This window comes from Moschus berezovskii, chromosome 17 (assembly GCF_049115385.1).
Source record: "Moschus berezovskii isolate FMDL1 chromosome 17, NW_MosBer_1.0, whole genome shotgun sequence".
Taxonomy (NCBI): domain Eukaryota; kingdom Metazoa; phylum Chordata; class Mammalia; order Artiodactyla; family Moschidae; genus Moschus; species Moschus berezovskii.
The window spans coordinates 58,808,316-58,823,773 of record NC_142476.1 but is presented as its reverse complement, the minus strand read 5'-3'; the positions used below and the strand labels follow the sequence as shown (position 1 = coordinate 58,823,773).

The 15,458-nt window shown below is 37.6% G+C and overlaps 1 protein-coding gene across 6 annotated transcripts in view; it reads left to right on the top strand.

The window, feature by feature from the left end:
- Positions 1–15,458, top strand: part of AKT3 (AKT serine/threonine kinase 3) — a 294,820-nt gene that overhangs the window by 178,482 nt on the left and 100,880 nt on the right. For all 6 annotated transcript variants that reach the window (XR_016039635.1, XM_088845506.1, XM_088845504.1 and 3 more), the window contains one exon: positions 4,751–4,895. Coding sequence is in view for 5 of the 6 variants with exons in the window: in XM_088845506.1 (XP_088701632.1) it covers positions 4,751–4,895 (145 nt within the window). In the remaining variant the exon portion in view is untranslated. The remainder of the gene's footprint in view (positions 1–4,750; positions 4,896–15,458) is intronic.

The window sequence follows — 15,458 nt, the reverse complement described above, 5'->3', positions numbered from 1 at the left end:
CATTATTTTATCTTTAGCATGTAGTTGAAGATCTGACACAGTGTTTGTTGACTGGCTGAATGAATGGAACTTTTCCCATGTCAATACATAGTCTTTGAAAATATTATTCTTAGTGGATTGTAACATCCGATTGAAACAGTGATTGATTTTACCATTTATGTTGGCATAGCTGGACTTAAGCCATTTCTTAATAATTTAAAATATCTAGTTTGCTGTTCTTCCAGTAATATCACACTACTTTTTAGAAAACTAGAAATAGAAGACTAAGTAATAAACAGAACCTGAAGTTAGTAGAAAGAGACAATAAAGACTGGAGTAGAAATGAATAAAATAGAGACTAAAAAAAATCTAGAAAATATCAGTGAATGTAAAAGCTGGTTCCTTGAAAAGGTAAACAAAACTGAAAATCCTTTAGACAGACTCATCAAGAAAAAAAGAGAAAAGGCCAAAATAAAATCTGAAATGAAAGGGGAGACATTACAACCAAATCCACAGTAAAAGAAAGGATCATAAGAGATACTATGAACAATTTAACACCAGTAAAATGAATAACCAGAAGAAATGGATTAATTAATAGAAATGTGCAATCTTCCAAGACTGAACCAACCAGAAAGGAGTATATAAACAGGCCAGTTACCAGTAATTGAAATTGAATCAGTTAAAAACAATAACAGAACAAAACCTTTCCAACAAACCAAAGTCCAGGCCAGATAGAAAATATTGCAAACCATGTAATCAATAAGGGCTTAATTTCCAAAATATAGAAACAACTCATATAACTCAACAACAAAAAAACAACCATCCAATTCAAAGATGAGCAGAAGACCTAAGTAGACATTTCTCCGAAGAAGAAATACAGATGACCAATAGGCACTTGAGAAGATGCTCAACATCACTAGAGAAATAACAAATCAAAACAGTGAGTTACCTCCCACAAGTCAGAATGGCTATCTTTAAAATTCTACGAATAACAAATGCTGGAGAGGGTGTGGAGAAAAGGGAGCCCTCCTCTACTATAAATAGGAATGTAAGTTGTTGAAACCACTGTGGAAAACAGTATGGAGATTCCTCAGAAGTTTAAAAATAGAATTAGGATATGATGTAGCAGTCTCACTCCTGGGCATCAGTTCAGTTCAGTTGCTCAGTTGTGTCCTATTCTCCGCGACCCCATGAAGCACAGCACGCCAGGCCTCCCTGTCCATCACCAACTCCCGGAGTTCACTCAAACTCATGTCCACAGAGTCGGTAATGCCATCCAGCCATCTCATTCTCGGTTGTCCCCTTCTCCTCCCGCCCCCAACCTTTCCCAGCATCAGAGTCTTTTCCAGTGAGTCAACTCGTCGCATGAGGTGGCCAAAGTATTGCAGTTTCAGCTTTAGCATCAGTCCTTCCAATGAACACCCAGGATTGATCTCCTTTAGAATGGACTGGTTGGATCTCCTTGCAGTCCAATGGACTCTCAAGAGTCTTCTCCAACACCACAGTTCAAAAGCATCAATTCTTCATCGATCAGCTTTCTTCACAGTCCAACTCTCATATCCATACATGACCACGGGAAAAACCATAGCCGTGACTAGACGGACCTTTGTTGGCAAAGTAATGTCTCTGCTTTTTAATATACTATCAAGGTTGGTCATAACTTTCCTTCCAAGGAGCAAGCGTCTTTTAATTTCATGGCTGCAATCAGCATCTGCAGTGATTTTGGAGCCCCCAAAAATAAAGTCTGACACTGTTTCCGCTGTTTTTCCATCTATTTCCCATGAAGTGATGGGACCAGATGCCATGATCTTTGTTTTCTGAATGTTGAGCCTCAAGCCAAGCTTTTCACTCTGCTCTTTCACTTTCTGCCATAAGGGTGGTGTCATCTGCATATCTGAGGTTATTGATATTTCTCCCAGCAATCTTGATTCCAGCTTGTGCTTCTTCCAGCCCAGTGTTCCTCATGATGTACTCTGCATGTAAGTTAAATAAGCAAGGTGACAATATACAGCCTTGACGTACTCCTTTTCCTGGGCATATATACATACAAAACTATAATTCAAAAAGATACATATACCTCTATGTTCATAACAACTCTATTCAAAGTAGTTAAAACAGAGAAACAACTAAATGTGCATTGACATATGAATGCATAAGATGTCGTGCGGTTTTATAATGGAATATAACTTACCTACGAAAAAGAATGAAATAATGCGATTTGCAACAACATGGACGTAAGTAGAGATTGTCATACTAAGTGAAGTCAGAAAGAGAAAGACAAATATTGTATGATATCACTTATGTGTGAAATTTAAAATATGACATGAACCTATCTATGAAACAAAACTGAAGATGGTGATTACAGCCATGAAATTAAAAGACGCTTACTCCTTGGAAGTTATGACCAACCTAGATAGCATATTAAAAAGCAGAGACATTACTTTGCCAACAAAGGTCCGTCTAGTCAAGGCTATGGTTTTTCCAGTGGTCATGTATGGATGTGAGAGATGGACTGTGAAGAAAGCTGATCGCCAAAGAATTGATGCTTTTGAACTGTGGTGTTGGAGAAGACTCTTGAGAGTCCCTTGGACTGCAAGGAGATCCAACCAGTCCATTCTAAAGGAGATCAGTCCTGGGTGTTCATTGGAAGGACTGATGCTAAAGCTGAAACTCCAATACTTTGGCCACCTCATGCGTCAAGTTGACTCATTGGAAAAGACCCTCATGCTGGGAAAGATTGGGGGCAGGAGGAGAAGGGGATGACAGAGGATGAGATGGCTGGATGGCATCACCGACTCAATGGAGGTGGGTTTGCGTGAATTCCAGGAGTTGGTGATGGACAGGGAGGCCTGGCGTGCTGCGATTCATGGGGTCGCAAAGAGTCGGACACGACTGAGCAAGTGAACTGAACTAATGAAACAAAAGCAGAATCATGAACCTAGAGAAAAGCGTGATGGTTGTCAAGGGGGACGAAGTTGGGGAAGGGATAGAATGGGAGGTTGGGGTTAGCAGATGTAAACTTTTATGTATATAATGGCCTAGCTGTATAACATAGAGAAATGTGTTCAATATCCTACGATAAACCATAATGGAAAAGAATATATTAAAAATGTGTATATGTATAAAACTGAATCACTTTGCTATATGGTAATAGCATTGTAAATCAGCTGTACTTCAATAAAAATATTGATCAAAAAAGAAAGAACTATAGCCCAGTATACTTGTTACTATAGTGAATGCAAAATTTCTTAACAAAATTTTGACAAACCAGATTCAAGGAAATATGTAAAAAAGGTCATACATTATGACTAAATGGAATTTATCATATAATTCAATTGTATTAAATCTGAAAATCATCCAACTGAATTCACTGTATTAGAAAAGAGAAACTACATTGTCATTTTAACAGGTGCAGAAAAAGCGTTTGAAAAAATCCAACACTCTTTCATGACAAAAACACTCAACTGGTTAGGAATGGAAGGGAACTTAATCAACTTGATTAAGTGGATCTACAAACAAACTACAACTTATATAATATTCAGAGGTAAAAGACTTGATACTTTCTCCCTTAAGATCTGGAACAAAATAAGAATGTCTGCTCTTACCACTGTTATCTAACATTGTACTGATGGTCTGCTCTAGACCATTACAAGGCAAGAAAAAGAAATAAAAGTGAAACACATTGTAAGGAGGAAGTAAATTGCTCTTCTTTATAGACCATATGGTTGCCTGTGTGGAATATCCAAAAAAATAAAAGCTATTAGAACTAGTAAATAAATTTATTAAGGCTATAGAATGATCATCATACCAAAAGCAATTGTATTTCTGAATACTAACAGAAAAGTTGGAAAATAAAAGAAAAATTTAAACCTCCACAATAGCATAAAAGAATACTTAGAAATAAATTTAGTTCATTGTTTCCAAGACATTTTCATAGAAAACTACATACACTGCGTTGGATAATTAAAGATCTAAATAAATGGAGAGCTATACCATGTTCATGGATTAGGGGACTTAATTTATTAAGATATCAGTTTCCTCCAGATTGATTCATAGATTTAATGTTGTTCCACTTAGAATTATAGCAGAATTTGTCTTACAAAATCTACAGACTGATTTTATACAAATTGTATACGGAAGTAAATGATCCTTTATCTGATAGCACAGCTGTCAAAAAGTAGAAGGCTTATATTACTGCTCCTAAATCCTATTATTTAAGCTACAAACTATGCCTATCAGTTTTTAAAAAAGAAACTTAACTATGTGATCTGGGAACAGTTTTTGCCTTTGAAAAGTTTTTGAAACTTTTTTTGTTAATTTATTTTTAATTGGGGGAAATTGCTTTACAATGTTGTGTTGGTTTCTGCTGTCCAACAACACAAATGAGCCATGATTATACATATATCACCTCCTTCTGTTGGACCTTAATAGAGAAACTGAGTATTTCAGTGATGGACTTAAAGATGTGTACAGAGAATTAAGATCTAATCATGCTTTTATATAATTTTTACTCAGTTTTCTTACAGCCATCATCTTCTCTTCCTCCCTTTCTTCTTCTTCTTTATACCTCCAAGTAAATACTAGTATTGATAAAAAAACTTTAGGACGGTAATGTAAAATACTTCTAGGATCAACTTCATCTTGGAGTTATGGTGGGGGATATGTATTATTTTGAAATAGACTTTGTGTTGACTTTATATTTTTATAGAAGAGAAATATTTGCGTTGTTTACGATTCTTTATTAATGGGAGTTTTTTTCTCGTTTTTATAGGGAAGAATGGACAGAAGCTATCCAGGCTGTAGCAGACAGACTCCAGAGGCAAGAAGAAGAGAGAATGAATTGTAGTCCAACTTCACAAATTGATAATATAGGAGAGGAAGAGATGGATGCTTCTACAACCCATCATAAAAGAAAGGTAGAAAAGAACATTTTATTTCCCTCTTTAGCACAACATTTATGTGTGTGGAAGAAATATGTCAGCAATTGCCATTTGAAAAAATTGTTAACCAGTTATCTTATGATGTGCCATTACATTGTTGTGAATGGTTTTTAATCAGGTAAATCTTAAACCCGTCATTGTTTAAAACCACACAATTGAAACATCACTTTATTTCAGTGTTTCAGCAATTAGCACTGAATGCTGAAAGGGCTTGTTAGGATGCCGTGACTGATGAGCCATCATACTACTTTATAATTTGCATTTTTCCCTTACTGTTTTTAATACTATTTTAGAAACTTGGAAATAGAATGTTTTCCCTAATGATTTGGTCTTTTTCCATTTGGCATTCTGTGTTCTCCTGAAAGCAGAAGCTTAAATGGCTCTGTGAACTTCCTGCTTGGTGCCCCAGCCTTACTAATACCAGCAGGAAAGTGAGCAATCTTGAAAATTATAGCTTTTTATTTTAATGACTGCTTCTAAGCCAGTGCGGGAAACAGACTTTTCCTACCCTCAGTGCTCTAGAATAATAAACACCAATTTATGTATTTATGGGAATTGTAAAGTATGTTTTTCATTACTATAGAATATTGAAAAACATCTTTCTTTGCAAAAGGTGGTATTTTAAGATTAAGGGTATAAGTGTTCAAAGTAGATGAACATGTCATTTTTTATGTTAGAATATATTTATTATATTAGATTTTAAATTAATCTTTAGGTTGAAAAATGCTAATTCTTAAGGTAATTATCCATATAATTTTGTATTAGCACAGTGATTAAGAACGCTTTGGTTTTAGACTGCCTGAGTTCATATCTCTTTTTCTTACGTGCTAAAGATGTGAAGGTAAGCTTTGCAATTACAATTTAGATTTAGTTAATTATCCTTACCTTATCTGAAGTTTCTGTTCTAATTAGAATTATATTCTGTGCTTGATCTTGACCAAATGTCTGAGAACCCTGTGTTTGAAGACTTATCCTCTATTTGTTAGCTATACTTATCCCTCTTTTCTTTTGAGTCACCTTATCTACCCTGGGCCCTTGTTCCTTAGTTATTGCCAAGAGAAAAACACAGTCTAGCTTTACCTCCTTCTCAGAGAGAAAGAAGTTCCTTTTGCTTGTGTATGTTCACATGTATACAATTAATTTGAAATTTGACTATGCTCATAAGTTTAAAGTCGTATCCTGATTATTCTCATCCTTTGAGTAATAAACTACTTCATTCAATAGCAAACTATACCAGCTGTAGAATTTCTGAATAGCAAAGATTAATAAGCTAGAGGTTGAAATTGGGAAGTTCATAACACTCTTAACTAGAAATACTGTTACTGGTGGGTGTAAAAATTTTGGAAATGGAAATTTACAGAACTTTGAATGAAGAGACATTTTGAATGATAACAGGAATGGAAAATACTACTTTTTCTGTTAAGGCTGGTTGTAAATGATTTTTAAAGCATAATACATTTTCCTGTTTTCAGTTACCAGTGTCGATTGTCTTAAGAGTTTGTCACCTTTACTAGTTACCACTTGTAAGCATTTATTATATGCTTATTTCATGCTAGGCTCTGAGCTGTACTTTCATATGCATAATACATTTTCCTGTTTTCAGTTACCAGTGTCGATTGTCTTAAGAGTTTGTCACCTTTACTAGTTACCACTTGTAAGCATTTATTATATGCTTATTTCATGCTAGGCTCTGAGCTGTACTTTCATATGTATTATCTCATTTGATCCTTATAGGAATCATACAAGGATAGAGAAGTTAAATATCTTGTTCAAGAATGTAGTGACTTTACAGACTATGCAACTTCAGTATGCGATCTGCTTTTTATTGATTCACATATCTTGAGCTTCTGCAACCTCTATATTGTTATAATCAAGCTATATTAGAAAGAAAATTATACAGACAGTCTCTCATTTTGTACTCTGTTTCTCAAAATAGTATGTCATATTGTTGCTTTTACACAGTGGTTGGATATTAGTTAATTTCATTTTGTATTAGAGCACTTTTGGAAAAATCAATAGAATTTCAATATCCTAGAACACTGGAGGAAAGGGAAACTTCTGTTGTCCTACTGCTTGTGTTCAAGTCCTGGATCTACCATTTGTATTAGTGTGGGGGAAGTTTCTTAATTCTTCTGTCCTTTAGTTTCTTTATCTATCTATAAAAGGAAGATAACAGTGGTATTTACCTCATAGAGTTGTGAGGATTAAAATATAGTTGGGAGTATATGTAAATTGTTTATATACTAAGTGCTCAGTGAATATTAGCTAGTATTAGGTAGTATTTTACTTTATCCACATAAAGATAATTAAACATTCACATATTTTTGAAACAGAGTCTCTTGGAATTCTCTTGTTGAAACTAAGTCTCCAAAATGAAAAACTAGTTGTCAGAAGTATTATTTAGAGTTTTGGAATGGGATCCATTTTCTTATTTGGCCTGCATCTTATTTCCTTGTAATTTTAATACTTCATTTAAAATGAAATGATATAAAATAGTTTGAAATAACAGAGTACAGAAAAGAACATTTGTACTACTAACTATGCTGCTGCTACTGCTAAGACACTTCAGTCGTGTCTGACTCTGTGTGACCCCACAGACAGAAGCCCACCTGGCTCCCTCATCCCTGGGATTCTCCAGGCAAGAACACTGGAGTGGGTTGCCATTTCCTTCTCCAATGTGTGAAAGTGAAAAGTGAAAGTAAAGTCGCTCAGTCATGTCCGACCCTTAGCGACCCCACGGACTGCAGCCTACCAGGCTCCTCCATCCATGGGATTTTCTAGGCAAGAGTACTGGAGTGGCTTGCCATTGCCTTCTCCAACTAACTATGCTAGAACAATCCTAATAACTTGGTTCAAAAGGGTGAAATATTACTATCACTTCCTTAAGATAAATGACTCTGAAACTACAGTTGACACTTGAACAACACAGAGGCTTGGTGAGCCCACCCTCTGTACAGTTAGGAATCTGCCTTTAATTTATAGTTGACCCTATGCCTTTAATTTATAGTTGACTCTTTAATTTATAGTTGAACCCCAGAGGGGTTCTGGGTTCTTCTCTATCTGTGGTTCCTCTGAAGCAGCTGTACCTCCATATCCACAGTTGCTTTGTATTTGTTTGTAGTGGTGCATCTGAGGATTCAATCAATAGTGGATCAAAGAAAAAATCCACAAATAAGTGGACCCAACCAGCCCAAACCCATTTTGGTCAAGAGGCAACTGTATATCCTTTGTGAATGTTACTTACAAAAAGAATTGTATAAATTCAGATTATGTTTAATTTTAGATTGTAAACCCAAATATTCTGTGATAAGAATATCCTTCTCATAATTTATGGAATGCATTTTCTTTGTTCACTTTTTGACAAATGGATACTAGGAGGAAGAGAATAGCTACTGATAATGATAACTATGCTGAGAATTGTCCTGACTGTTCTCTCTTGTTTGGGTCAGACAGATGGTTATTTTCCTTAATGGTATAGTATTGCCGTAGTATCTGCTCTTCAGATTGAAACCCTTGGAGAGGGAAAGATAATGGTAGTAGAGAGAAGAGGCAGCAGCCTTGCAACAGATTCAAGTGCTGATCTTTGTTTAAATTAAAAGGTGATGTTTCAAAGGAATTTGATTAGAGGACTCAAAAATGTCTAATCTTGGTCTGCCAAGCTGCCACTATCTGGACTCTGTTATGTTCGTAAACGGCCACAGTAAAAGGATTAATAGCCAAATGGGAATAAAATTTTTGCTTAGTTTTTAAATGATCAATATAGACTTCTCTGGTCACAGCTGGTTCATCTTATGACTTACGAAGTATAATCAGTAAACTATAATTCAGTTCAGTTCAGTCTCTCAGTAGTCTGTGACTCTTTGTGACCCTATGGACTGCAGTCCTAAAGTATAATTGCTGCTGCTGCTGCTAAGTCACTTCAGTTGTGTCCGACTCTGTGTGACCCCATAGACGGAAACCCACCAGGCTCCCCTGTCCCTGAGATTCTCCAGGCAAGAACACTGGAGTGGGTTGCCATTTCCTTCTCCAATGTGTGAAAGTGGAAAGTGAAAAGTGAAAGCGAAGTCGCTCAGTCGTGTCTGACCCTTAGCGACCCCATGGACTGCAGCCTACCAGGCTCTTCCATCCATGGGATTTTCTAGGCAAGAGTACTGGAGTGGCTTGCCATTGCCTTCTCCCGAAGTATAATTAGTACCTCCTATATTCCCATTATGTCTGATCCCAGTTCTTGGAATTTTATTATTTAGTGCCTGACTACCATAACTCATAGCAATCAGTAGATGCAGAGAAGGAGAGAAAGAAAAGAACAGACCTGAAATCAAGTCATTTCTCACTTCCTACCTAGAGGGAGGAGCAGCATAATCAGTGTTATAGAAATTGACTTGATAAGATTAGAGCTTCCCCTTGGACCTTGGGAAAAAACACTCAAGGAATGAAGGAGAGATGTGGTCAGAGAGGTTACTTCTTGGAAGACTCCTTATCACTTGTTGGACTTTATTTGGTTTTTGTTTGGTGTATCTCTTACATTGTAAATGTATGTGGAATTGATCTTTTTTGGTCAAACTTGCTAAAACCACTGTATCCTTTTCCTCGTATTCCTCTTCGTTTATATATATTTGTAACCTAATTTGGGGGTTTGGGGGCTTGACAATTATTTTTCTTACAATCTAGTGTGTGATTTGAATATACTTTTAAAAAATGTATTTATTTTAATTGTAGTCTAATTACAATATTGTAGTGGTTTTTGCCATACATTGACATGACTCAGCCATGGGTGTACATGTGTCCCCCATCCTGAACCCCCCTCCCACCTCCCTCCCCATCCCATCCCTCAGGGTTGTCCCAGTGCACCGACTTTGAGTGCCCGGTTTCATGCATCAAACTTGGACTGGTGATCTGTTTCACATATGGTAATATACATGTTTCAATGCTAGTCTCTCAAATCATCCCACCCTTGCCTTGTGTATGCACATGCATCTTTTAGCCTAAAACAGCCACATTGATATGTTACAGAGATTATGTACAGGAAAGAGTATAATTCTGAAAAAATATTTCCTAATAAATTTTTAGGTTTGGGTTTTGGAGGATTACTTTTCTATAGAGTATCTAATGCTCTTATTTTAAAAAACTTTATTGAAGTATTTTTATAGAAGTTTCAGCTTTAAAAAATTTTTTCTATTGAAGTATAGTTGATATCCAAAATTATGTTAGTTGATATACAATATTGTGTTGGTTTCCCCTTTGGTAACCATTGTTTGTTTTCTGTCTGTGAATGTTTCTGTTTTGTAAAGAATTAATTTGTACTGGTTTTTGAATTTCCACATATAAATGATATTTATTGTCTTTAACTGAATTACTTCACTTCTCTAGGTCCATTCATGTTGCTGCAAGCTTTATTTCATTCTTTTCTATGGCTGAGTAATATTTCATTGTGTGTGTATTTGTGTGTATACATATACACACATATGTACATATACACACATATGTACATATACACACATATGTACATTTACACACATATACATAAACACATTTGTTGTTTCACTGTTTTACTTGCTAAATTATGCCAGGCTCCCCTGTCCATTGAATTTTCCAAGCAGGAATACTGGAATAGGTTGCCATTTCCTACTCCAGGGGAATCTTCCTGACCCAGAGATCAAACCCATGTCTCTGGTGTCTCCTGCATTGGGAGGCAGATTCTTTTCCACTGAGCTACCTGGGAAGACTGAATATTAATACATACCACATATTTATCCTTTCATCTGTTGATGGACACTTAGATTGCTTCCATATTTTGGCTGTTATAAATAGTATATCATACTCTTAATTTTAAATAAAATCTTATTGTATCTTTGCCCTTAACACTATCCAAGAAAGGAAAATCTGCTGCTGCTGCTAAGTCGCTTCAGTCGTGTCCGACTCTTAGCGACCCCATGGACTGCAGCCCACCAGGCTCCTCCGTCCATGGGAGTTTCCAGGCAATAATACTGGAGTAGGGTGTCATTGCCTTCTCTGAGAAAAGGAAAATAAGTTGCATTTTATTTGTAAAGAATAGATAATCACTGTGTATACTGCACTGAAGATGAGCATTTGCTATCATGGATACTTTTTAATTTTTCTAAAGTTTTATCAAACTGGATTTGATACAACCTAGATATCTTTGAGAGATGAGTAGATAAAGAAGTTGTACATATATACAATGGAGTATTTTTCAGCCATAAAAAGAAGCACATTTAAATCAGCCCTAATGAGGTGGATGAACCTAGAGTCTTATACAGAGTGAAGTAAGTCAGAAAGAGAAAAACAGATTTCGTATATTAATGCGTATATATGGAATCTAGAAAGACGGTATGATGAACTATTGGCAGGGCAGTAGTAGAGACACAGACATAGAGAACAGACTTGTGGACATAGCAGGGGAATGCGAGGGCAGGATGAATTGAGAGGGTAGAATGGAAATGTATACATTACCATATGTAAAATTAGATAACCAGTGGAAATTTGCTGCATGATGCAGGGAGCTCAAATCAGGTGCTCTATGACAACCTATAGGGGTTGGAGCAGGTAGGAGAAGGGAGGGAGTTTCAAGAGGGAGGGGACATATGCATACCTATGACTGATTCATGTTGGTGTTTGGCAGAAACCAGCACATTATTGTAAAGCAATTATCCTCCAATTAAAAAGAAATTTTTAAAAACCTAAGAATAAAAAAAAAAAACCCTAAAAATAGATATGATAAATGTTTCTGATTTAATCATATAGAATGCTTTGTTAGTAACATAAATTTCCATGTAAATTCTTTTTTTAAAAAAAGATTGACAAACTGACAGAAGCTGTGAAATTTGGTGTTAAAGCTGTCATCCCTTTTTTTAACCTCCTTGTCCCTAAGAATTACAGTCCTTAAAGAAGATAGTACTATTTCATTATTATATATTGCTTTTTGGGTCAAAATGTCATAAAGCAGTTCATAAATTCTTTTCTAATCTTTATCCCCAGAATTCAGTTTCAGTTTATATATTTAGTGTTTAATAATGGAACACAGTATCATTTTCCAGTATTTTTAGATATAAAGTGAGAGAAGGTACTGTTCAGATGAAGCTTTGAGCAATAAAGTAACATATGGCTTAGTTACAAGACATGGATCAAAAACCATGATTTGATTGCTGCGATTTATGTCAGAGAATGTTCTGCCTGTTTTCCTCCCAAGAGTTTTATAGTATCCAGTCTTACATTTAGGTCTTTAATCTATTTTGACTATATTGTTGTGTATAGTTTTAGTGAATGTTCTAATTTTGTTGTTTTCCCTGTAGCTGTCCAGTTTTCCCAGCACCACTTACTGAAGAGACTTATCTTTTCTCCATTGTGTATTCTTGCCTTCTTTATAATAGATTAAGTGACCATAGGTACATGGCTTTATCGCTGGACTTTTTATCCAGTTCCATTGATATGTGTTTCTGTTTTTGTGACAGCACCCTACTGTTTTAATGACTGTAGCCTTGTAATATAGTCTGATGTCTTGGCTTCCGATTCCTCCAGTATCATTGTTTTTCTCAGGATTGATTTTGGCTATTCCAGGTCTTTTGTGTTTCCATACAAATTAAAATTTTTTTGTTCTACTTCTGTGAAAAATAACGTTGCATAATAATAAATATGCCCTCACTTTCAGTCTGTATGTGTCTCTAGGTCTGAAGTGGGTCTCTTGTAGACAGCATATATTTGGGTCTTGTTTTTGTATCCATTTAGCCTGTCTGTGACTTTTGGTTAGAGCATTTAATCCATTTACATTTAAGGTAATTCTGGATATGTGAGTTCCTATAGCAATTTTATTAGTTGTTTTGAATTTGTTGTTTTTCTGGTTTGGTGGTACTGAATTCTCTTATTTTTGTTTTTCTGTAAAACTTTTGATTTCTCTTTCAGATGTAAATGAGAGCCTTGCTGAATAGAGTATTCTTTTTTCTTTCATCACTTTAAGAGATAGCACTTCATTCTGGCCTGCAGTTTCTGCTTGAAAATTGGCTGATAACTTTATGAGGATTCTCGTGTATGCTATTTGTTGTGTTTCCCTTATGGCTTTTAATGTTTATTTGTCTTTAATTTTTGTCAGTTTGATTAATGTGGCTCAGTGTGTTCTTGTGTGGGTTCACCTTGTACAGGATTGTCTGTGATTCCTAGCCAAATGACTGTTTTTTTTTTCATGTTAGGGAAGTTTTTAGCTATAATCTCTTCGAATTCTTCAAATATTTTCTCAGGCCCTGTTTCTTGTCCTTCTGGGACTCCTATAATTGAATGTTAGTGCATTTAATACTGTCCTAAGGTTTCTGATCCTGTCATTTCTTTTCATTTGTTTTTCTTTATTCTGTTCTGTGGTACTGATTTCCACCTCTGTGTCTTCCACCTCACTTTTGTTCTTCAGCCTCTGTTATTCTGCTGTTGATTCCTTCTAGTGTCTTTTTCATTTTAGTTATTGTACTGTTCACATTCATTTGTTTGCTCCTTAAATCTTCTAGCTCCTTATTAAACATTTCTTGTATCTTCTCAATTTGTGCCCCCAACTCTTTTTTTGAGATTTTGCATCATCTTTCCTATCATTAATCTCAATTCTTTTTCGTATCGATTTTCTGTCTCCTCTTCAGTTAGTTGTTCTTGTGGGTTTTTATCTTTGTTTCTTTGTTTTCTTTCTTTGTTACATTTCTCTGTTGTTTCATTTTGTCTTTCTGTGTTCGGTGGTCTCCTTTCCATAGGCTATAGGACCATAGTTCCTCCTCTTTCTGACGTCTGCTTCCTGGTGAGAATGGAGGTCCATGGGCTTATGTAGTCTTCCTGGCGAGTGGGATTGGTGCCTTCCCTCTCATAGGTGGAGCTGGGCCTTGTCCCTTTGATGGATGGGGCCGTGTCAAAGGGTGTGTTTTGATGTGGTTGTGAGCTCAGTATGCATTAGGCCCTCTGTCCTGGTGGTTGTGTGGCCTGAGGCTTTGCAGCTCTGGAGCTTGCAGGTTGTTGGATGGAGCCAAGTCTCGGTGCCAAAACACAGACCTTCAGGAGATCTCACACTGATTGATACTCCCTGAGACTTCTGTTACCAGTGTTCTTTCCTTCACAGTGAGTGACAGTTGACCTTCACCTACCCAGGAGTCTCTCCAAGACTCATAGGTGGGTTTAATCCAGGTTTCCATGGAGCTATCCACTTTGTGCTGGGTGCCAGCATGCATGAGACCTTGTGTACATCCTCCAAGATGTTTCTGCCAGCCCAGTGGAGCTCTTGCACCAAAGCGCTGCTGGCCTTCAAGGCTAAATGCTCTGGGTGTTCTTCTGTCCTACACCATACCCTCAGATCATCTTGGAGGGCTGTTTTGCGTGGTACCATCTCTGAGTAGCCTGTGTGGGTTTAATGTTTTTTTTGTGTGAGGGTTGTTTTCAGAGTAGACGGCTGCCACTTCTTTTCTCTGTTGACCATTATCAGCTTGATAGGAGTCTGACTAATGTTTTGGTGACCAGAGCCTGCACTGGGTATTGAGCAGGGCCTCCTCATTGCTCTATGATTGTCACTGCCCTGTCAGAGGTGGGATCTTCTTCCTAGTTGTTGGTAGAGGCCTCCAGACCTGTTCCTTAGCTTTTGTGTTTTTGATCTGCAGTGCAAGGTAGGAGGGATTGGAGCAGTCATGCTGGAAGGGAAGACACTGTAGCTGTTCACCTGTGAGTGTGCTCTGTTGTGTCACCTGTCACCCATTGTGCGAGCTCTCAGATTACACTGTCGGTGGCATTGCTCTCGATCCCACCTCAACTGTGGGTATGCTATCTGTTGGCCCTGGTGTCTCTAAGATTGTTTTCACCAGGCCACCAGCATAGGTCCACTGAAGTCATGTCCCAGGAATGCAGTAATCACGGGTGTGGACCTGTTGTGGGCACTATGGAGGCAGCTTTGACTCTAGTCTGGCCCAGTCCCCACATGGATGTGCTGAGAAAGTCGGTAACTGCAAAAGCTTGGCTACGGGATCACTCACTGGTTGTCTGTTCAGATGTTCTATAGGTGCTGAGTTTATAAGGATGTCCTCGAGAGTGTCAGTTCGCCTTTTTGGGCAGCTGAGAGGAGAGATTCTAGCTTTTCTTCCTTAGTTGCATATTCCCTAGGGCTTAGCTGTGGCTTTAGCCTCAACCTCTTCTTGTGGGCCATCCAAAGGGGTCTTTTACTGAGGTGGCCCTGGAACACACAAATATGCCTGAGTGAGAAGGGGGTACTGAGGCTGCGAGGCAACTGGGATTGCGCAGCTCTGGTGGCAAGGAAGTGTGGAGACCCTGGCAGCCATAGGCATGAAAGAGTCAGAGTGCTGGGGCCCTTCCCAGCACTTTGCTGCATGCAGGAGAGTGCATGCTCAGGCATTGATGAGGTGGTGGGGAAGCTGGCTGTACCTCGTGCCCAGTGGCAAGTTCTCAGGGGAGCTGGCAGCTGTTAAGTGTGAGAATCTGTCCCGGCAGAGGTTCCTCCCAGTGCCCAGCCACAGGTGCGAAAGAGTCAGCCCCACCCGGGGGCCCTTTCCAGCA